Source organism: Antedon bifida, chromosome 7 (genome assembly GCF_963402885.1).
Source record: "Antedon bifida chromosome 7, ecAntBifi1.1, whole genome shotgun sequence".
NCBI lineage: Eukaryota > Metazoa > Echinodermata > Crinoidea > Comatulida > Antedonidae > Antedon > Antedon bifida.
This window is the reverse complement of record NC_136232.1, coordinates 21486516-21510227: the sequence shown is the minus strand read 5'-3', so window position 1 is coordinate 21510227 and position 23712 is coordinate 21486516. Positions and strand designations below refer to the sequence as shown.

The following is a 23712-nucleotide window of genomic DNA, read 5'->3' as shown; positions in this document are numbered from 1 at the left end:
ATTGGATCGAAAAAAAGTGTATTTACCTGAAAAAATGTAATTTAAAGCAAAAAATGGTCAAATTGGCTGTCAGCCAAGGAGTTTTTGGTTGAATTTAACCATTTATTTTGTCATTTTATAAGTGAAAACATTTATTTTTTTGTTTTTTTTTCTACGGAAGTGATAATAACTTTATTAAAACTACAAAATAACATATTCAAAGTCTGATTTTTTTAATCTTCATTTTTCATGGTTTTGGGGGACAATACATCTTTAAATAGTAAACAATGGAATTTCCTGCATCTATTTCTTTTCAAGTTTTAATACCAGATCTGCAAGAGTAAATTCATTTAAATGTCAAGGCATCTAGATCTATCAAATTAGATTAAGTTTCACTATCAAATTTAAGTCCCAATAGTAAACAGGAAATTACATTCTGCTTCTTGTTGCATGTTTTTACTTTCTAGTGCATACACAACAAACTATGTGTTTTATTAATATTTCAAAGACCATTAATTGATATAAAACATACCGCTGTTCTAATGCTATCTTTATTGAAACAATTCTTTAGGCTCCATCAAACAAGTTTCTTAAAATAAACTTTAAAATGCCACGTCAAATCAGATTGTTTTGAAGACATTTGCATGTATTCACATTTTTTTTTTATCAGAGACTAAAAAAATAGTCTTTAAAAATCATTATTTTCAACTATAAAAACCCCACATAAGTTTCTATCATTGCAAGCTGGCTATCAATCAAGTTCTGAAATATGAAATAGTAAAAATGTTATGTTTAAACAAAATAATTTTCTAATTCATCTGTGGTCTAGTGGTTAGGGAGTATGCATCCTATTTTGAGCTCAATACATCTTTAAATAGTAAACAATGGAATTTCCTGCATCTATTTCTTTTCAAGTTTTAATACCAGATCTGCAAGAGTAAATTCATTTAAATGTCAAGGCATCTAGATCTATCAAATTAGATTAAGTTTCACTATCAAATTTAAGTCCCAATAGTAAACAGGAAATTACATTCTGCTTCTTGTTGCATGTTTTTACTTTCTAGTGCATACACAACAAACTATGTGTTTTATTAATATTTCAAAGACCATTAATTCATATAAAACATACCGCTGTTCTAATGCTATCTTTATTGAAACAATTCTTTAGGCTCCATCAAACAAGTTTCTTAAAATAAACTTTAAAATGCCACGTCAAATCAGATTGTTTTGAAGACATTTGCATGTATTCACATTTTTTTTTTATCAGAGACTAAAAAAATAGTCTTTAAAAATCATTATTTTCAACTATAAAAACCCCACATAAGTTTCTATCATTGCAAGCTGGCTATCAATCAAGTTCTGAAATATGAAATAGTAAAAATGTTATGTTTAAACAAAATAATTTTCTAATTCATCTGTGGTCTAGTGGTTAGGGAGTATGCATCCTATTGTGAGCTCAATCTCACAGGTTCAAGTCAGGTCCAAGTCTTAGAGGACATATCCTTCTGCAGTATCAATCTGTGATGGAAATCCATGAATGTATTAATTTAATATTCTTTTTTTTCTAAAGATATGACATGCATAATTAACTGAATTATTGCAAATGTATAACCATGAAGTATGGTTAATTTGACACCTTTAATATAATTTAAATTCATTTCTGAATATATTATATTATTTTAATTTAAATAATAATGAGAAAAATGTAAATTTGTTCTTTAGTTTGTCATTTCTCTTATGATAGCGTTTGACAGATCATGGCTAATGTTCAATGAATTTTTTTCTTCCTCCACACAATACTGTATATTTTTATTATTCTTGTAAATCCAATACAAAACAAGCATGAATGTGCGATACTCGGGGTACAGCAAAAGAAGCTGTAATGACGTCATAAGACGGGATGTAACGTCACATACACATCAATAACCTCACTACCAAATTTTTTTTTTTGCTATTTCCGGGAGCAGAAGTGACGTCACAATATCATAAATAGGTTTTACTGTATATATTGTTATTCTCCAAGTCAAGACCTTTGACATGACACCAAACACAGCTATATGTGACCCGATCTGGCAAAACCCTACTTTTGTCGGAAATATTCATTTTGTATTTTTTTATATATTTGGATTATTTGAATCATAAGCTTTGTAGTGGTGTTTATTTCATAAAAATTGAGTAAATATTTAAAAAGTTATTACATTTTAAAAACTTACAAATCATTCAATTAGTTTACGAGAAAATCGCGTTTGAAGTTTGCAATGAAATTCTTTTTGATACGCGCTGAAAACTCACTCCGTAGCAACGCGGTATTTTGGTCTAAAGCACAATGACGTCATACCAGGAAGTGTGTAATAGCAGCGTGCACATCATAGTCAATTTGACTGATTTCAGACGCCGTTTTAACCTATTTAGTCACTCGAATTAACTATTTTGCACTATTGAAAAGCAGCATTATAACGTCAAGCTTATTTTAACTGGTTTCGGAGGTGTTTACGATATCAAAAGCGAAAAACCAAGCAGGCCTAGGTCTAGCTAGGCCTATTCAGATTTTCGCCGTCATCGCCCACCTACTGTCACTGATGCCATGGGTGTTCATCAGGCCGTGTATGGCAGCGGTGCATCGACATTGGGGCTGGCGTTAGTAGTAAACTAGCCTAGACAAGTTTGGCGCCTTGCAGAGTCACAGCTTGCTAGCTACTAACATTGTATTGACGATTTAATACATTTGTTTTTTTTATAACGTGGAAGATTCGCTGTAATGTTTGGACTCGAATCCAATGAGTTTAAAAAACATTTAATATGAAAAGACTGGACAATAAATTAAATAAACAATTAAGAGCCGATTGAATATATAAAATGTATAAAGAAAACTATTTATTGACAATAAAGCTAGGCCCAGTAGTAGTAGGCCTACAACCATAATAAAATTTAAGGCCTAGGCCTAGCCCAAAAAAATATAGAAAATACAATTGAATTTATGACGTGAATTGTTTTTGACTTGTCTATTTTACTATGGAATAAACAAATACAGGCTACAGCTATTGCAGAACACGCCGAACACTTTGAATATTAAAATCGTTTTTATTCCAATTAATACGACATGCTGTGTGTAAAATGAAAATAACCTCACAAAAATGTAAACAACTTTTTATTTCTGCGCGTAGAGCGTATAACATCTAGCGCGTTGACCAATAACGTTTGTTATTACGATGATGCGCCATAGCAACACACGCAGTTCGCTGTTCCAGAAACTTCGAAGAACTGAATTTTCTGAAATTATGTCATAGTAAATCAACGTTTTCATTGGTTCCTTCTTTAAACTCCGCCCTAAAACTTCCATATTTGGAATGTCAAATGGATGAGCTTTATTTTGATGTGTGACCTTTCAACATTGTGCAGCGAACTGGCGATAAAAATGTCGTCAAACTCGGCAACATTCAACTGAATTTACGCAAAATTTTAGCGTAGATCGTGAATAAATTGTTAGGCTTGAGGAAAATACATGTTTTTAAAACTCTCTTTTTTCATAATTTTAATTAAATTTCGGGAGTTTAAATCAGGTAGACGTATTCTTAAATAGTGAAATATTTCGAAAATGCAAAAACATGTAATCTGCCAGGGTAGTCGATTTGGACGTATTTTGACTGATTACGTGAATTTTGAATTGCCGACAAAGAGAGGGTTTTGCGAGATCGGGTCACATATTATGACGAAAATCGTTTGGCACCAAGGTACCATCTTCGAGATGTCATATGGCTGCATCCGGTTTGAAATTTAAAAATGTCCCTGTAGTATATTCATGCCAAATCCCAGCTCAATACTACAACGAATAAGGGAGGAGTAGTACTTTATAAATCGCACTTTTTTCGATTGGTACCATGTTTATGACGTCATAATTCTGCATCCGGTTGAAGTACGAACATTTTCTCTCTATAGCTTTGTTCACCTATTACCCTAGTATATGCATGCCATGTTTCAGAGCAGTCAGACAACGGGTAAAGAACTAGTGGGACTTGAAAGTTGGCTCAATAGTGTCGGATGGAAGAGGAGAAGATGAGTGAGTCCTAGACTCGGGTACCCCAAGTAAAAATTTTGAGTGTGTTCACTGGGAATTTAACATACAAAGAGTACAAGCTAACAAACTAATATCAGATTTGAATGCATTCCACACTCATCTTTAAAGTAATTAATTATAAAATTTGAAATTGTATTATTTCACTGGAAATATACTGAAACAAATGGACACAAATACAGTATAATTGTAAATAATTATCAGTGCCAAACTTTCCATGAATGTATATAGTACAGTAGTCAGGAATTTTTTTAATGGAAAAGATATTTAAAGAAGACTTCACCAAATAACGTTTGGTACGCAGAATTTCAAAATCCTATAAGCCTTGAACTAAGAAAATAGCTGAGGATAAAAAATAGCCAAATCTCTGCCTTAACAAAAACCCTGAATGTATTTTTAAGCCTTTAAATTTTACATGCTAATATAGACTCGCCAGAATAATTTAAAAATGTATAATAATATCAATCAACCATTGAATCAATCAATGATGAATCCATCCAAACTTGCTGTTGGATTTCATCCATAATTTTCTCTTTTTTTTAAACTTATAAAAAAAATTCCTAGAGGCTTCTATGTACTGTAGTGTTAAGTATTTAAGCTGTAAATATAATAGCATTGTACACACTTTCTACCTAAGGCATAGAGAGAACATTTGATTTAAAACATAGAAGTACTGTAGGGTTATTAGACGCAATGTACGAAGCCTGAACTGCAAATAGTTCAATTCAATTTTAGTGATAAGTAGAAAACATGTTCAACAAAGATGTTATTGCTATACTTCAGGTTTACAGTGCCAAATATAACTTGGGTTTTTAAATGAATAGCTTTTACCCATGGCAACAAAGTGCATTTAATTACCAGTTTAAAAAAAATATAAATAACAAGGTTTTAAAATGAAAAAAAAAAGATTGTCTAAAGCACTGTGTAGGTTAATATCCCCTTTTATATATTTTTTGTTGTTGCAAAAGTGAAGCTAATTAAACTTAAAACCACAAAAATGGATTTTTTTATTCTTTATGTTTTGGGTAATAAAACATCCTATTGACTAATGTGAAAAATTGACTGTGTTGAAGATTTAAAAAAAATGAGTCCACCTCTAAAAAAAATGAAAGTATTTATAATTCCATTCTAAAGCTATATTCAGCTTTTAAAATTATTCATCATTACTGAACATTTTGCACTTTATTATATACAGTTGTTTAATATGATTGTCATTCCATTAGCAAAAGCCTTTATATTAATGTATAAAAGCCTTGTATGAGAACAAAGTGCATTAAAAATGCATTTCTACAACTTGCAAGAAATTTATTTTGGAAAAAATAATATTAGTCACAATTTAAAAATCAATGATATTGATTTTCTATGTTGAACCATTTGCATTTAGATATCATAGTCTTAAAATGGAACAAATAAAAATGTAATCAATAAATTTCCAGTCCATACAGAAAAGTTATGTTCTTTCCTCTAGTATCAGAGTTAAATATAGTGTTTCTTTCAAACGGTTTAAACTTGCTTCGTTGAAACGAATGTGTTATGATGGAAGGCTAGGCCTACTTCACTAGGCTATACAGCATGATACAGATGGGGCTTATTGTGATGCATTTTCTTGTCTCAAAACAAACTAAATAAACAAATGTAGTAATTGCAGTATATGCAGTAGAATAATCATGATCCTTTTAAACCCTATTACTGTTGGCATTTTCGCGTGTGAACACAGCTTATATCTAGGCTTTTAAGTTTTTAAAGCTTGGTTCCCACCAAGGCGCAACCCAAGAACGTAAGCACACAGCAAGTACTGTACATTGACCAATCATGATGCGATGGATCATCCAAAATGTCGCTTGTTACTGGTCGACTCACTAATCCAGTGCACGTTTACATCCTTGTGTTGCATCCTAGTGTGAAACCAAGCTTAAGTAAACATTTTTAAATTGAGTATGTTATGTTAGGTTGAATCTTCAGTATCAGCAGTGTTCGTTACAGGATATTATGCAGTTTACGAGATGATAGCAGATGACTTTAATGTGGGCGTTTGTGTCTTCGATTGCTAAGTTTGTAGTCATTAAAATAATCCTTATGGGCTGTTCAAGACAGTTCAACAGTCTAAATAAAACATGCTGTACATTGAAGACATTAAGAATCTATTTTGTACAACAGTAGCCTTGTTGTACACAGAATGTACAGAAAAGCCATACACGGATTATGATAGGCATACAAATATTGAATGTCTATGGGATGAGTTGAATGGAAGAATATTTTGAAAGATAGTTTGTGCTATTCAACGAGACAGAATCTTTTAATCGTATACAAAACATTCAATATTTGTTAAAACTGTTCTAAAGCTCCTTACTTGTGACTATCAATTTAGTTTGAAAAAAAATGTGCCCAAATATGATAGTGATGCCCAAATATGGTAGTGGTACCTGTATGACATCATCATGCCCATATTATGGGAACATCACATAAACATAAACATAAACTGTAAAAGTGTAGGCAGAGCTTTTAGTAAACTTTATTCAATTAATCTGCTGCTCTACATCTGGAATCTAATGTCGAAAGCTATATACTGCAGAAATTATTGTTAGTATATAACAATTTAATTAATGTCTAATAAAAGTTTTTGTTTGTATTTTATACAGTATGCCTACACACTGTTAATTACAGTGAACAAATACCTAAATGTTGACATTTTATTTTATTTCGGTATAAAAGAAAAAAAAAAAAAAAAGTATTGCATTTACAAAGATACTGCAGAAAATGGACACTAAACATCAAACATTAAAATAAGAGGCAACGCTGGAAAAATACATTATAAAAGTAATAACAAATTATACAAAAAACATTCAAACACGAAATAGTCATACAAAACATAAGGGAAAATCAACCAACAACCAAAACAAAATTGCTTCTGTGGTAAAAAAATATGTAGCGTAACTTCAGTAGAACAATTTTGATGATGATCTACTGTATGTCTTTTTTATTTATTTTTTTCTTGATGATAGCCAGATACAGTATACAGATCCATTATGTACGAGTGTCGGTGGACATTCGCCACACATGTCATCATGTACGTTGAACAGAAACCATTTACTTAAAATGATGTGCGTGTACAACGGACAGAAGCCACGTACAGAATAAATATTACTATACGCTGAACTCTTTAATACACATAAAAATTGACGTAGTACAGAATGCATTGATGAATAAAGGCTTTAGGGCAATGGGATATATATGCAAATAATCTAAAATCGATCCAATGTTTACTTTGCCTACAGAATAAATGGTATTGCACAGGAGCTGTTCTCCATTAAATACAGTCTCCATGACTCTTAAGAGAACATTATTTCCAGTCTAAATTTATAAATCTAGTTTTTGTTTTGTTCAACCTTTCTTCCATCATTTTAAGTATGTCATTGCTTCTTCGGTGTGACCGACAGTAACCCATTTCTGATTCCATGCCAATCTACACTTATTCTTTCTCAGTTTCTCGTTTAAAGAATTCAAATATTAACCCATTTTCCCAATCAACATAAACTTTATACTCAATAATGTAATTTAAAGTTTCCTTTTAATTCCATTTATTGTACTGTGCACTCAACCTCAATAGCAGCACTACCAAATAAGATTGAATTGAAATTATTAAATATTTTCTTTTCCCCTTTTCAACTTTCAATTGGATGAAATAAAAGTGATTTATGATATTGCCATGGCTATTTTAGGCTCTCTCTATCTGATCGCCTATCATCAGTTTCTACTAAAAAATTATCTCGTAGGCAGTTAAGTGTTACGTTTTTTACGATTATTAATAGAGTCAAATATATAATATAATAATAACTATTTTAATAGGCATTTAAGGTGAAATTATGATTTCATTTGTCTCCCTAATTCTTGATCTACTGAATAAAAAAGATAATAATGATTTTAATATTTTTTGTTCTTTCAGTGGCGAAGCTTCAATCCGTCGTTTACTCAGGTTGAGATTTGGTTCCGATTTGTCTTCTTAGTAATGACTTTTATTGTAACAGTAAGTATACACGTTGACATTTTTAAAGGAACTACTGTATGTCAGTACTACATACTACATTAAAGGAATATCCTTGTTCAATGAAATGTTTGCATAGGATTGATGTGTGTGGGAAATCAACAGCTTTATGTTCCTTCAGAAGGATGCTGTAAAAGTAGAATAGAAATAGTATTTTGTCATTACTACTAGTGCAAATCCTTCAGGACAACATTAAAAACCTTTTTTAAGCTGCATTTACTAAACCCAGGATACTGCATTATACTGAGTTTAATTAAAAATGAATGACAAAATCAACTCCAGTCAGAATCAGCATTGTATGTAATAAGGGCCTGCTAAACACCACATACCCCACACGCCATACAACGCTATGCATAATAAATAGAACCAACACATGCCTACCTTAGTTTCTAACGCATAATAATACTCTTTACAACATAACCCCTAAATAATCGACATCATTCGTAGAACCTAACTTTCCAAAATGTTAGCACAAAGCGCCCTAAATTGAATTGAATTCAATTTATTTTCCACATACTACAACTATTACAACCTAGTACATGGAGGATGCATTATTTAAGATCTGTGCAGAGCATAGATCTTTAAGCTAATAAGCAACCTTAGACAATAATAATAATTACAATAAACATAAAAGCATTGAATAAATATAATGTAAATAAATAAATGAGGCAATATACAAAAAAAATAATTCAATATTTTATATATAAATTAGCAGATGTGGTACTGTAATATTATGCATAGTGATATTGGGTGTGTTGCATTTAGTAGAACCATTGTCTAAAATTAATTATATAAAGAAAAAATTTCAAAATTTCAAAGTAGCATACCTGTAGTAGACAATAGTAAGGATACTACAGTATATGAGAGAACATAGCGCATTAATTATGTAAATTAAGACAGGTGTTTTACCGATTATGTCTAATATTCTCTTCCACTTGGTCTCACAGAGAAGACTTTTATAGTAATCATTACATTTCCTTTTCGAAAAACAGTTTCAAATTCAATTCCACCTTGCCTCGTTCATTAATAAACATGCCGTATCGCGAAAACCTTTCAACATCATTTACCGCGCCTCATTTCCTCTTTAGATATATTCTTCTCAGTCCAGGTACTAAAAAAAAAAGATAGAATGGAATGATTCATTATAATGACTATTTCAAAAATCAATTTTGCCTAGTGTAGTGTTTTTTTAAAGAGATACTGTATGTTTAATACATATTATATATTTCTATACTTTATAATACGCATTTATATAATCATTTATTCAGGTAGTCATACTGTATTGTTGAATAATAAATTTTAATAAACTGGACTTAAAATAAAAAAAAAAAAAACTTTAAATAGCAGTATAAAAATAAACACAATACCTCCTTGTGATCACTATTAATTATTGATAGTAACTTACTAAAATGTAAACCTATTTCATTATTTATAGTGAATTTTTTTTTCTGCCGATTTTAATTACTGTAGGATGAATGAATTTAAATTAATTATAAATAAACCTAGTATTTATTTAAATATATAGCACTACATGGATGTTATTGAAATTTTAAAATGAAATGAAAAAATTATTCAATATAAACAAAAATTCAAGTTCAACTTGATAAAATTAAGCAATTATCAACATTAAAGAATTTCAAATTACTATACAGCAAAATGTAATCGTCAAGGTTGGAGAGTCATTTTAGATTTTAATAACGTCATCTACACCACATGTATTATTTTTTTTATTACCTGTGACATTAAATTTCTATATTTAGAGTTTAAGTGTAAAAATGAAAAATGAGAGATAACTGATTGATGGACAGGTATTTGGTTATTAAAATGATGTGTATATTTTACTGTCTTAGAAGGATGCTTGATGATTTTTAGGAAATGCAAAGTGAAATATTTTTTTTCCATTTATAGAAACACGATAGATGATAATTTGATCTTTATATCTATTCTATTTTGCTTATGACATCATAATCATCATTGTTAACATTGCTGCTTGTGTGATCAGATGATAATAATTATAATATCCTGGATTTATATAGCGCCTTACAAGCGCTACAAACAACATACAAAAGACAAACAAAATCCAACCATGCCAAAAAACCCCAAACAGAAGCTATGGGATGTACGCCTTTATCTCTATCAGTTATTAGTATACCTGTATTGAATGGTCATCCATGTGTTTCAGTCATCCTGTTAAATAAGGTCCCAACAAAAGTAGTTGGCAATGTGATGAAGAAATAAAATCTCTGTCGTTAATAAGATGCTGATACTATAGGTTTCATGTACATCCTATGTAACTTTAACTTTAGCTGTAGCTTTGAGAATGTGACATTAGACATGTCTAATAAAGATGTATTTTTTTGTGTTTGAACATGTACAAGAAGAAGGTAAACCACAATGAAAAAACAGAGTGTGCAAGCATAACTATGATGCTTTAATAATGATAAGCATTTTTTTTGTGTTGAAATTTCTTAATTAAAAACAACATTTGGTTAAATATTAATTTATTTTTTCTTTTCTGTCCATTTTTTAGTGTATGTTTGCACATTCTCTTCGTAAGTTCACGATGCGTGATTGGTCAATTGAACAGAAGTGGATGTCAGTATTATTGCCTTTAATTCTTTTATATAATGGTGAGTTTTTAGATATAAAACTAATTGCTGTCTTGTGGCCGTATTCACCAATCACACTTAAAAAAAGTTCTCTTAAATGTTATTAAGTATTTCAATTAACTCAATAAATAGTTAAGTATTTCTCTTAAATTGTATTTACTTCAGATAGGGTAAGTGTTTCCCTTCTTCAATGTGAATCGTGAATACGGCCACCTGCTTATAATTTCAATCTTTTATTTTATCATTTCTCTAATCTTTATCTCAATGTTAATTGTTTAAATACACCATGACTGATTATAGTCCAGGGCATGGGTATGACATTTTAAGGAAATTAGGGATTTGGATTATATCAGATTACATTATTCTGACTTAAAAAACTATAAAAAAATTGCCTAAACTAGTTGGTGGGATTATGCAAGAACATGGTAATACTGGTAACCCATCCTAGACTATTACAGGTCTTTTGTTCGATCAAACCTCATTACCCTATCCTAGCTCTGCAATAAACTGTTCATCTCTTCACCTATTCTCAGTTATTGCCAGTTGTCGTTTGTTTATCATATACTGCAAACCTCTGTACTGTATTGATTCCAATAGGCTTATACAACTTCTCTCACTACACGTTGTTTCTATCCGAGCAGACCTTTTAGAAGCTCATATAAAGTGACCAGTCGAGTGCGTCTATTAAAACGTTTAATGTTTTTTCTTGCAGATCCAATATTTGCACTTACATTCCTAGTTGACAGTGTGGTACCATTGATGCTAGACTCTGTATTCCAAGCATCTTTTTTATGTACTCTGCTTTTGTTTTGGCTGTGCGTGTACCATGGTATTCGACAGGTAAGACAATAATTTTTTATTTAATTTAAATTCACCATGCAAATTCATTAAATATAAATTTTCTCTTTTTCGACTTGTCACTGTTGCTGTGCTTCTAATATACAACATGGGTTCCAACTTGGAAGTGAATTACCACAAAAATTTATGAAAGCTTGCCAAACAAGAGAGGGCACTATAAAAACAAAAAAATATACACCAAAGTATAGAGGGCACTTTCTTCACACAAAAATATTTATAGTAAATGATGCGTATGCTGGGCACGTTCCAAGCATGGCAAAGGTGGAAAATGTGTAGGATCAATGTACTGTATTTTGGAAAAGGCTATAGTTGAATTGAGGGACTAAGACTAGTAAATAAATACTAGAAAAAAAATACCAAAAGTTATAAAAAAAATACATTTTTGGGATGTTTCTTTTTGTTTATCCAGAAAAGTCTGCATTTTAGCAGAAGATTGGGAGATAATTGAAAATATTTTGGAGAGTTAGAAAGTCTGAAAATATAGTATAATTATTCATAAAAAAATTCATATTATGACTTAATTCCATGTCACTATTATTGATCTTAAATGGTGTAATGTATTAGAACAATAAACACAATTTCGCCCTAGGCTTTATTGGTTTGTTTTTATTACACCCGTATGCAAACAGGTTATAACTAAATATTGATGGTTCAACTAGTAGTAATTATGTATGTTGGATTTATGTACAGAGATTATACTGTCTACTTTATTGAGATGAACATTAATTAGATATCTCCTCATCTTATGAGTAGATATTTACGCAGATCGTTTTCTTTCCCTGCGTGACCTTGACATATATTTGATATGCTGACTCTTACGCTCGAGGTGTGCTTTTAAATTCAATCTGTACATAATCTCGAATTAACATTTCTAGTTAATGGTAGAAATATGCAAAATTGCTTCTGATTTTGTTTTATGTTTATCTGTATGGATTTCTAAACTCATTATAGTTCATGAGAGATATACTGTACATCTATTAGATTATGACAAATTTGGAACTCTCCTGGTGATGATGACTATTCATTATTTATTTAGGTCAAACTAATACAATGTTTGAATTTACTACACAAAAAAAAAAAAAATCATTCACGTTTAAATTTTGCAATTAAACATTTAACGCCACTCGTTAAGCAAGAAATCACAATATAGAATCTTGAAACATGGCAGGCAAGACACTTGACCTTTGACAATATAGCTTGAAATTTACAGCATAAAAATTTTGATATTGTATGCCTGGAAAACCAGCTCTAAATTCTTAATAATAATGTTTTATTTCTATAAAACTTTACTTATCGGTTTTAAAATATAATTTCAATATTGTGAAAAAATAAATAATTTTTTCATATGTTTTTTTCTTTGTATCTTATACAAATTTTTAGCTGAGTATAAATATATTGATAATACCACTAACTATGCTTTGTGACATTTTTTTTCTTAATTATTCCAGAGCAAACGAAAGTGGTCAACGTTTTACCTCCCAAAGATAATTTTAGTTGGTTTATTATGGGCATCCGCAATATCTCTAGCCTGTTGGCAGCAATATCAAGAGAAACACGACCCAACATATGACTACAGAGTCGATTCCGGTAATTATTTGGTAAGTTAAAAACGCATTGTTTTCTTGTTACGTAAAGAGCACGGCGGTTTAACGAGTACACAAACGCAACCGAAACAACAGCAGCACTTAAGCTTGTCATTAGTAAATTTATAGTTAAAAGTGCAAATGTTTAATAAACATGATTAGTATAAGTCGAACCGCCAAAGCAGCATATAACAAAGTCAATAACCCCTTTTAGATGACATATACACAATTACAAATGTTGTACTGTGCTATGAATATTTTTAATTGTTTTTCCCGTTAAGACGGAATTAAGAATTTAATCATCACTTTGGATTCTATCTTAATGATTTTCATGATATTCTCACATAAAGCTCTGTATACACTATTAAACTAGTTTGAGAATAAAGTCTGATGTGCCCAAATATGGTAGTGATATGCCCAAATATGGTAGCGATATGACATCATCGTGTCCATATGGGCACATCACATTTTTTTGTCACATAAAGTTTGATAGTGTAGACAGAACTTTAGACTGTGCTACTAAATCACCCATCTCTATTTCCCCAACATTCTCTAGAAGCTGGTTGTTGCAATAATCATACTTTATTCTTTTTGGAAACACATGGACGTATCGCAAACCTAACTTTACTAGATTTTCGTGTGTTTTCCTGGTTCTAATTAAAAATGTTCGCTTAAGCAAGGGACCATGTCAAAATTGTTCTACTGCAGTTACTGCAGTAACTACATTTTGTTCACTCTTTAAACATACAATTATTGAGCAAGGTTTTGTTTAATAATACACTGTTTATTGCATTGACTGCCATATAAACTTCTACATTGAAACAAAAAAACAACGTTTATAAACAATGTTATTGCAGTAAAAAATTAGTTGCTGCAGTAACAGCAGTAGAATTATTAAATTACATAACCCTTAAACCACAGTGTTTTATAATACAGTAATTTACTAATTTTGTCTGTAGAATTTAAATTTAACAGTAAATAAATTAGCCTAAATCAAAACAAAGTCAGTCCCTATTCTTCAACACACATCTTGGCATTTTACAATTAATTACCGCAAAAATAACTTTTATTATCCGAATGCTAAATCCTACTCGTCAACGAGGACATAACAACGGCTTTAGTTGTCGTTAAAGCTGCCTCATTTGTTTTTACAACTTGATTTTTGAAAGAGTAAGATTATGTTGACTGTCAATGTTAGATCTTATGAAATGGTTTGTTTAAAGTTGATATCCAAAATTTATCTTCATTTTAAAAGATGTATTGTCTCCCAAAATTAAAACATGTAAATTAAAGATTTATATAATCTTGAATCTAGGCCATTTTGCAGTTTTAATGAAGTTATTCATTTCCATTTGAAAAAAAAAACGAAAAAAAATAATAATTTCATTCATAAAAAGACAAAATAAGCACTAACAGTTAAATTTAACCAAAAATCCATTGTCTATAATAGTAATATTTGGTGACCTAGTTTTTGGTCAAAGTGACTAACTATTATGTGACATTAATATGGCATTATTAAAAAAAAATTTAAAAATTTGTTTGGGAGACATTATGCTAAGAATGTTATGTATGAATATAATGTAGCATATATTTATCGTATAATATACTTAATTTTTCCAATCATAAAAATTGCTTTTGCAAATACATAGAAAATTACGGAATGAACTATGAATAAATGTACATTTTTAAATTAATTGATTGTAAGTAAAACATTTTTTTTGTATTTCAGGCAATGAAAATATTTTTCTTTTTTTTTGGTGGAGTATACCTTCTATACTTACTTTTTTTGGTTATCCGTGCTTTCACTGAACTTCGAACTTTGCCCTACATGAGTAAGTCATTTTTTTCATAGAAAAATTCTGCAAACATCACTTTATTCTTTTTATCGGTCAGATAATTTGACAGAACTCTATTAATTTGGGAGCTTAATAATTTTACACACAAAGTCATGATTTAACTGTTCTCTGTAGTAATTACAATTCACTGTTCCGTAGTTTAATTGCATTTGTTATACTCTAATTATAGTTACCTAATAACTGGATTGATATTTTATGTAAACTTAGTACGCAAGACAATCATCTATTCTAGATATGTGAAATGTATTCATATTAAATGTGAAAGATAATAATTACCTGACCCAGATATTGCATGATATATATTAATAAGAATAATAATAATTTTGCGACCTAGATTTAAAAATAAAATGTAGATTGCTTGTTAATCTATGTTGCAAAGGAGTTTTGCATTCTTCTTTGAAAATTCTAAACTGTTTTTCTTTTTTCTTTATACAGATCTGCGACTTAGGTTCATGACAATGTTGATGTTATTTGTGGTCGCAATCAGGTAAATAAAATGTTATTTTTGTTTTTAAAAAGTTATAATAAAATAGAAATTGTTATTGTTAAATTAAATATTATACAGGTCATTTCTAATTTATTTAATTGTGTTAATGAAATGCCAGCATTTTATTTATTTATTGTGGCAGCTAGCCCACTTGCCTACTTTAGTGTGTAGTTCACTAGCGTATAAGCTCTGTCTACAGTACACTATCAAACTTTATGTGTAAAAAAAAAGTGATTTCCATGGATATGATGATGTCATTTCACTATGATATTTTGGCATAACTACCATATTTGGGTACATCACACTTTTTTTGTCAAACTAGTTTGATAGTGGAGACAAGCTGATTTACTAGCCAATTTATAGTACATCGTAAATACTGTTTCTGAAACAATTAATAATTGAACAAATTCTTGTTTCTTCCATGGCTAGGCTATAATACATGTGCTTTTGCCTACATACTACATAATTATTTAGTTCTAGGAATTTTTATTAGACCAACGAGCAACAACCCAAAGTGCTAGTTTCCATCCTAAATGTTCTTAAAGCTCTGTCTACACTCTCAAGCTTTATGTGACAAAAAATGTGATGTGCCCATATATGGACATGATATCACTACCATATTTGGGCATCACACTTTGTTTGTAAAACTATAGTTTGATAGTGTAAACAGAGCTTAAGAAAACCACTTAATTTTTCTCTTTCAGTTTTTCAATTGTTTTGCTGAGGTTTGGCATCCGCGTTCTTCAAGACAACTATATCAGCCAGCTTTCAACTTATTACAAAAATTATATCCTTTTTAAATTATTTTAATTACAAGCAACTTTGTAAATTATCTCTATGATTTATTTGTGATTATTAATATTACATTTTTTGTTTGCTTTGAACTTGTTGCACTGTGTATCCTGAATATTAATTTAAAAATATCATATACAGATATATAGGAATGATTGTGAATGATTATTCACAAAAAAAAAAGCATAATAGTTTATGTATTTATTGTCAAAAAGGTTTTAAGTTTATCCCCCAAGGGCCCATAAATTTAGCTACTTGTGTTATACCAAATATTTATACTGGGAGACTGAGGGATTGGAAATGTTCCATCCATCGTCAAGCAATACGTTTGTATAAACGTACAGTACAGTATTAAATCTATCAAAATAGTATGTCTTAAGAAAATTTTCAACATTATGATGCTGTGCACATTCCTATTGCAAGGATATTAATAATCTATCATTTTTTAAGGTAGAATTAGGTTTCATTTTAATTGTATTAAAGGTTTATTGTTTACAGGTTACTGAAGCATAACGTTTCTTACAAAGCTATTTATACTACTTAACCTGGTACTACATACTGCAAGAACACAGATATAACTTATCTGTTGTTTGAAATATAATCAAGAGAGACTAGATAACATGTTAATACGAGAGCTGTTGTACGTCATTTCTAATCTGATTACGTTAGTTCGAACAAAAACCTGGCAATGTATTATTTACATTTGCGACATTAGGCCAAATTTTATATGTATTTTTTGTTGACATAAAAAAAACGATGTACTGGTATTATAAAATATCTATTATTATCACAAGTCGTTTACATATTTTATCATTCTCGACTGTTGATTTAATATTTGTTTGACACTTAGTAATTCTGGTGTAAAAACATTGTGATTGCTATAACATTATATTTTTTAAAATACACTTCATAACCACCTCTAATTTTACTGATTTTCAATGATGCTTAAAAAAAGATGCTAAACGGGTGTGATGCTAAATTCTATTGAAAATTATATTTTCCTATGTAAAATTTATTGTACTTTTAAATTATACGAGAAATTCCTCAAAATTATATAAATGACAGCCAAATTTGGTGAATTTTCTTATCTTATTATATTAGAAAAAAAAAGCATTTCACGACGTTTGTTTTACCGCTGTAGAATAATAAATAAGTGTTGTTACAAAGGTTTATATTTTATAATAAACAATAGGAATTTTAAACCTGTGCATAACAAAAATAAATAATACACTATGATAAATAATAAACTAAACATAAATATTTGTATTCCTTAACATTGTCTTACCTGCAGAGTTTCTCACTTTCTATGGATTGTTAAACTTCTACTTGTACACAATGGCATATGTGTATTCACCCTCAGCAAATGCACACAAAGGTAAGAAGAACCGTCCTTCAGTGAGGACATTAAGATGTTGATCCCATAAATAACATCAAAAGAAAATTAAGGAATTTGAATCAAAACCAAATAGAAGTCTGCATAAATCACAAGACAAAAACAAAACCAAAACATAAAAGGTTCAATCCTTAATAGATCGCTTACAATGTATAGTACTGTATAAGGATCATTTTAATCCAATGTACGGTTTCAGAGCCATTTGTATTAAGTTTGTGCATGAAGAAAATATATTTTGTGAGAATTATGAATCGTAGTATGATTATTAGTACTATAATATATTTTATGAATGTGAACAATATTTCAGATACTGTAATAATAACAGGCCCACATGCATGGTTATGTGGGTGTGAGAGGATGGGAGTTTAGGACAGGGGAATGTTTATGACCACTTATGAACAGTTTACTTAACCTTAGAAAATCTGTACACAGTCCCATGTTATTCTATTTCTCTTGTAGTGAATTGTACAGCTCATGTTTTATCTATGCTACAATAATTACCTTGCTTTTTGAACATTTTATCGTCTCTATAAAAGGGTGAACTTGAAATGTTATTGTTTCCCTGGGCAAATGCACTATTTCTATCTCCATCCATGGAATTATCAAGTTCTTCCCAAGGGATCTTAGTATTAGGTATTTGTTACAGTATCTGGGATAAAGTTATTATAATCTTTTCCTACGGGGATGTGAATATGTATTATAAATATCCTACTGTGATAATGTATAGAATATTCTTCCCTGGTTAGCAGTGTACTTTTGTTATTAACAATAATAATCCTTTGTGATTATAGAAATTCCATATTAAATGCATCAGGTTTGTGTACAGTACAAAAATGAATATCAATATTAAATATCATAATCAAATGTACAATAAGTAAAGAGTAATAATATTTGTACAGTAGATATGAAATTTTATTTTAAAATATATAATAAAATACAATTACTATCATTTGAAAAAAAAAGTAGATACAAAAGAAATACATAGAATGCATTGACAATTTAGTGAAATAAAAGTTTTTCATAGCAGATTAAAATAAATGGGTGGAACAATGCGGCCAACTCCAGTTCAAGCTATGTTCTTTATGGGGAACTTTGTTGTGGCCCGAAGGTGTCCCCTTATTAGGGGTTCCGCTTTAATAGAATGTTTATAGGTATAAAGAGATTTTACATAACAAGTGACTTTTTTATTGAAAGTATTTAATGCTTTCTTGAATGGAATTTTGTACATCAGTTAGAGTTACACACAGAAAATATCATTATAATCATGAAACCTTTAGAACGCAAACACAATGATTAATTTGAAAGTAAGATTTTAAGGATGAAACATTTGAAAAGCTTTTAAAAGCCATCAGAATCAGAAAAGAAATATAGATAGAATACAAAATAATAAATCATTAATTTAAAATCTTTTAAACCCTGACAGCCTTGCATTCATAGTTTTAGAAATAACATGATACGTATATGAATTCAATTATGTTGTAGATTCCTATAAATGGTGTTTGTGAAAATTCAATACGTACAGTATACTAGAAAATTCACTAAATAATTTCAGTTAAAATAACAAACAAAAGTCTAAAAGATAAAATAATAAGGATTATTATTGCATAGGGCTATTTCAACGCTGGTGTTACACTTTTAAAATACATACTTCACCCAAAGGTCACATCATGACCTCAATCCCAACGCATGTGAACAACCCGTTATTCCAAATCATTTATCAATAAGTCAATTACAGTTTTCAACAACACCGTCCTAGATAATTTGGTTCCGTTTAAGTAATTTATTGTGTATCTCTAATTTAATATGTAATTTTGTATAGTGTGTATAATGACATTAAATTAAATTAATTAAATTACAGTTTGTACTTCCCCAAACCTTTAAATACCGCATTGCTGTCCGGTAGGGTTTAGTTTTTTACCAACCGAAACCAGTTCTAGAAATACCGGGATGGTGTCCGGTGGGGGATAGTTTCACCATGTAGTTCTATTTATTCACTTATTTCAATGTAAAAGTTTTTTTTTTATATATATTTATAAATGCCAATCAATTTACTTACTTAATTACATACTTAATGTTTAATGTATTTTATCATTTAATGTTCTTTATATTTCAGATTCTTATTTTAAAGAAAATCCCAATTTTGCGATGTTGAATGATTCAGAAGATGAAATAATCTATGGGTAAGTAGCGACTAGCCTACACCGTTACATTAAGGCAATCTAACAACAGGATGCTGAGCTCTGGAGATCAAAAGGTTTATCTGTGGCTGCGACATGATCAGTTCCCCACCCCTTACAGACACTGCGTGCCATGGAGAATATGTACATAGTACAGAACTGTTGTTATTTGTCACAGCCAGACATAAGATCAAAGGTTACGAGTTCCTAGCTTGACAAGTGTTCTGTTGTTAGATTGCCTTGGTTAATACATTAGCAATATGGAAATTTGTGTTATTGTGAACAGAAGAGAATGAATATATCGCCAGATTCTATCATTTGTGATTTGAAAGCGCAACCAGTCTGACCTCAGGAATGTTCAATTCACTCAAATCTATTCACCTAGTAGAAAGCGGGCTTTAGGCTGAGACGAAAAATTAATTAAATCTGTATCACCTGCCACCATAGCAATGTTAATGATTATTGCATTCACCTAATTGACGTTGATGTCACCATGTAAACGCTAGATACAATTTAAAACTATTAATAGCTCTCAACTGATCTGTATTTCGTTTCACTAATCATGAAAGCTCTTCAACTAACAACACTATTGTTTTCAGTCGGTGACATTTTCAATAGTTAATCAAAATTGTCTTATATTGACAAACGTCTTCTAGCTTTAACTTTAGACTGTATAAACATTACAATATATTTAAGATATACAAAATTTGAATGGATCAAAAACATTGTCATTTATTTATTCATCTAACGTTGGTGATAAATATAGAGGGCACTATACCAACAACAGTATTGTTGTCAGTCAGTGATATTTTCAGTAGTTAATCAAAAATGTCTTGTATTGACAAACGTCTTCTAGCTTGAACTTTAGACTGTATAAACATTACAATTTATTTAAGATATACAAAATTTGAATGGATCAAAAACATTGTCATTTATTTATTCATCTATTAACGTTGATGATAAATATAGAGGGCACTTTACCAACAACAGTATTGTTGTCAGTCAGTGATATTTTCAGTAGTTAATCAAAAATGTCTTGTTTGACAAACATCTTACGACTTGAACTTTAGACCGCATAAACATCACAATTTATTTAAGATATACAAATCCAACAAACCCTTGTTACTTCTTTTCTCTTCTAATTTTGTGATTACAAATAGAGGGTGCTGTACCAACAAAGGTGTCATTTTCATTAATTTGTTAATCAAAAATGTCTTGAATTGAGAAATGTCTTGTTGCTTGAACTTTAGACCGCAAAAACATCACAATTTATTTAAGATGCAAAATCTGAATGATCAAAAACCATTGTCACTTATTTACTCATCTAATGTTGATGATAGATATAGAGGGTGCTATACCAACTTGTATTTGACAAACTTGAACTTTAGACCACATATACATCTAAAGATAATATGCAAACTTGAATAATTAAAACTCTTGTCGCTTCTTTTCTCCTCTAACATTGATGATAGATATAGAGGGCGCTGTGCCAATTATTCATTTATTTTATTAAACTTTGTTTAATGAGGATGACTCAAAACAGCAACAGCTAACTTGCATGAGGTCTTCAAACACAACTATCTATCTAGTGTTATACTATTAATAATTATAGGGTATGAAATGGTTATGAAGGAATATTTGTAGCTGTGATTGACAGATTTCAGTTCTCAGTTTTTTTTTTATATTTTTCTATTTATCGTTTTAGAAGTGATAGTGATGATAACGTTCACACATCTCTAACTGGATCTCATCGATACCACGACGACACCGACGATGAAACATTCAAGTGAAATTGATTCTTAAAAGACGACTATATGGCTGCATCAGTGCAATTACAAAAAGAAGAAACACTCTTTCTACAATGATTCCTTTTTGCTATTTTAATTCATATTATTTCTATTCATTAGGCTCTGTCTACACTATCAAACTTTATGTGACAAAAAAATGTGATGTGCCCATATATGGACATGATGATGTCATATCACTACCATATTTAGGTATATTGCTACTATGTTTGATTCAGTTTGATAGTATAGACAGAGCTTAAAACAAAAAGATTAAGATTTGAAAAAAAAAGATAAAAAATTGCATTAAAAAGGCTATAAAATATTTTGGTGATTTTTGTTGTTTTTTTTTAATAAATTTGGAAAAAAGCAATAGCTAAAACATTTTTAATCAGATTGTATAATTTGTATTTATTTTATTTACTTCATTCATCTTAATTAATTATTTGGTTCGATAGTGTGATACATATTGTTTATAATTTGTCCAGTACTGCGTTGTGAAATCGAAAAGACCACTATTTATCAGTTAACCAAATGAAAACTCAATATTTATATATCATTAATATATCTCTGGTTTTTATAACCTATCCTCAAGGTTGTTTCCTGAATGATTTTGAAATATAAAACAAAATAGTTGTTTTTATTTGAAATTTCACTTTTGAAAACAGTCGTATGATGCATTCACAAAGATGAAAATATAAGATAACAATAGAAATATAAGTAACAATTAATTAAAAACAATAATATTTTTGTTGTGTATAAACTAATTATCCATTTGAATTTGCTATGATTGTATTGTCTATCTATCTAGATCCACCAGATTTTAAATTTTACAATTTTAGTGCATTTTTGAAATAATTATTTAATTCTTATCTGACATAGGTAAAAGCTCTTCCCTAAAGTAGTTATATTCAGAGATATTGAACATGATTCAAATGGGTGTAGACATATCTGTTCTTAAGCACATGGGCTTATAACTGAGGTAATAATAATGGTACTTTTCTTGATTTATATGATTTGTGCTGATAATATTTAAGAAATAAACCCCACCTTAGCAATTAGCCCGGTAACTATAAACAATATTACAAACATTTTTAATTGTTTCTCAATTTTAAATCGTCATGTATGAATAATTTTGGCAATTGCATAAAAAAGTTTAATTAACTTTAGGCCTACATGCAGTAGTCTACAATTCATTCTGTAAAAAAGATGTTTAAATCTAATAATTTTTAAAAAAAATTAATAGTTTATTATTATTATTATTATGAGGCTATCATACATTGGCTTATCTGAGGAGATCTATTTTCGCGGATTCCTCGCTATACGAGCAGTGCTAGTAGATCTTTTGCGAACAATGTGAGGAGCTTGTTTAAGCTAACAGTCAAATATGACTTTGTTTTTATGTATAATTTCTGTATTTTATGTTTTGTGATAGGCAGATAAAATTTCTGTCATTGCCTCTTCGATGAAGCAACAACGTTTTAGTACATTTATATCTAGAATTTTTATCAATTCATTTAATTGTTATCAATATTTTGTTTGTAAATATTTATATCACTTAAGTTGATTGTTTTAAAATACTTTAATAGTTTATTTGTCTCCATTTAACAAAAAAATAATTCTGCAATTATTTAAAATATTGTTTCTGTAAGCATGTAAATAATAATGATATGATCTGTATATTTATGAACTGATAAAAGCTTTAGGAACCATGTCAAAATTATTCTGCTGCAGTTACTGCAGTAACTACCTTTTTCCTATGCAATAACGTATGATTTTAATTTTCTTCAATGTAGAAGATAGTCATTACAAACGTGTGCATGATTTCCAAAAAAAAACTTGCTAAATAATTACATAAACAGGTTAATGACAAAATGCAGTTACTGCAGTAAATGCAGTAGAATCATTTTGACATGATTCATTACTATTAGAAATCTATTGATGAAGGTAGAAACGTTTTACACATTCCTATTCAGGTATATTGAGGTTTATTTATGTGTGGGTATTTTTTTTATTTATAATGCCCTAATTTCGACAATAATATAGTTTTTTTTATATGAGAGCAATGCAGACGTTGATT

General features: G+C 29.8%; 1 protein-coding gene across 2 annotated transcripts in view; it reads left to right on the top strand.

Moving 5' to 3' along the window:
- Positions 1 to 21942, top strand: part of LOC144848494 (transmembrane protein 181-like) — a 39191-nt gene extending 17249 nt beyond the window's left edge. For both annotated transcript variants that reach the window (XM_078705266.1, XM_078705267.1), the window contains exons 7-16: positions 7995 to 8075; positions 10624 to 10723; positions 11415 to 11542; positions 13009 to 13158; positions 14873 to 14975; positions 15435 to 15486; positions 16191 to 16273; positions 17564 to 17653; positions 19785 to 19851; positions 21554 to 21942. In XM_078705266.1, coding sequence (XP_078561392.1) covers positions 7995 to 8075; positions 10624 to 10723; positions 11415 to 11542; positions 13009 to 13158; positions 14873 to 14975; positions 15435 to 15486; positions 16191 to 16273; positions 17564 to 17653; positions 19785 to 19851; positions 21554 to 21638 — 939 coding nt within the window. In that variant the 3' untranslated portion in view covers positions 21639 to 21942. The remainder of the gene's footprint in view (positions 1 to 7994; positions 8076 to 10623; positions 10724 to 11414; positions 11543 to 13008; positions 13159 to 14872; positions 14976 to 15434; positions 15487 to 16190; positions 16274 to 17563; positions 17654 to 19784; positions 19852 to 21553) is intronic.
- The last annotated feature ends 1770 nt before the right edge of the window (positions 21943 to 23712 follow it).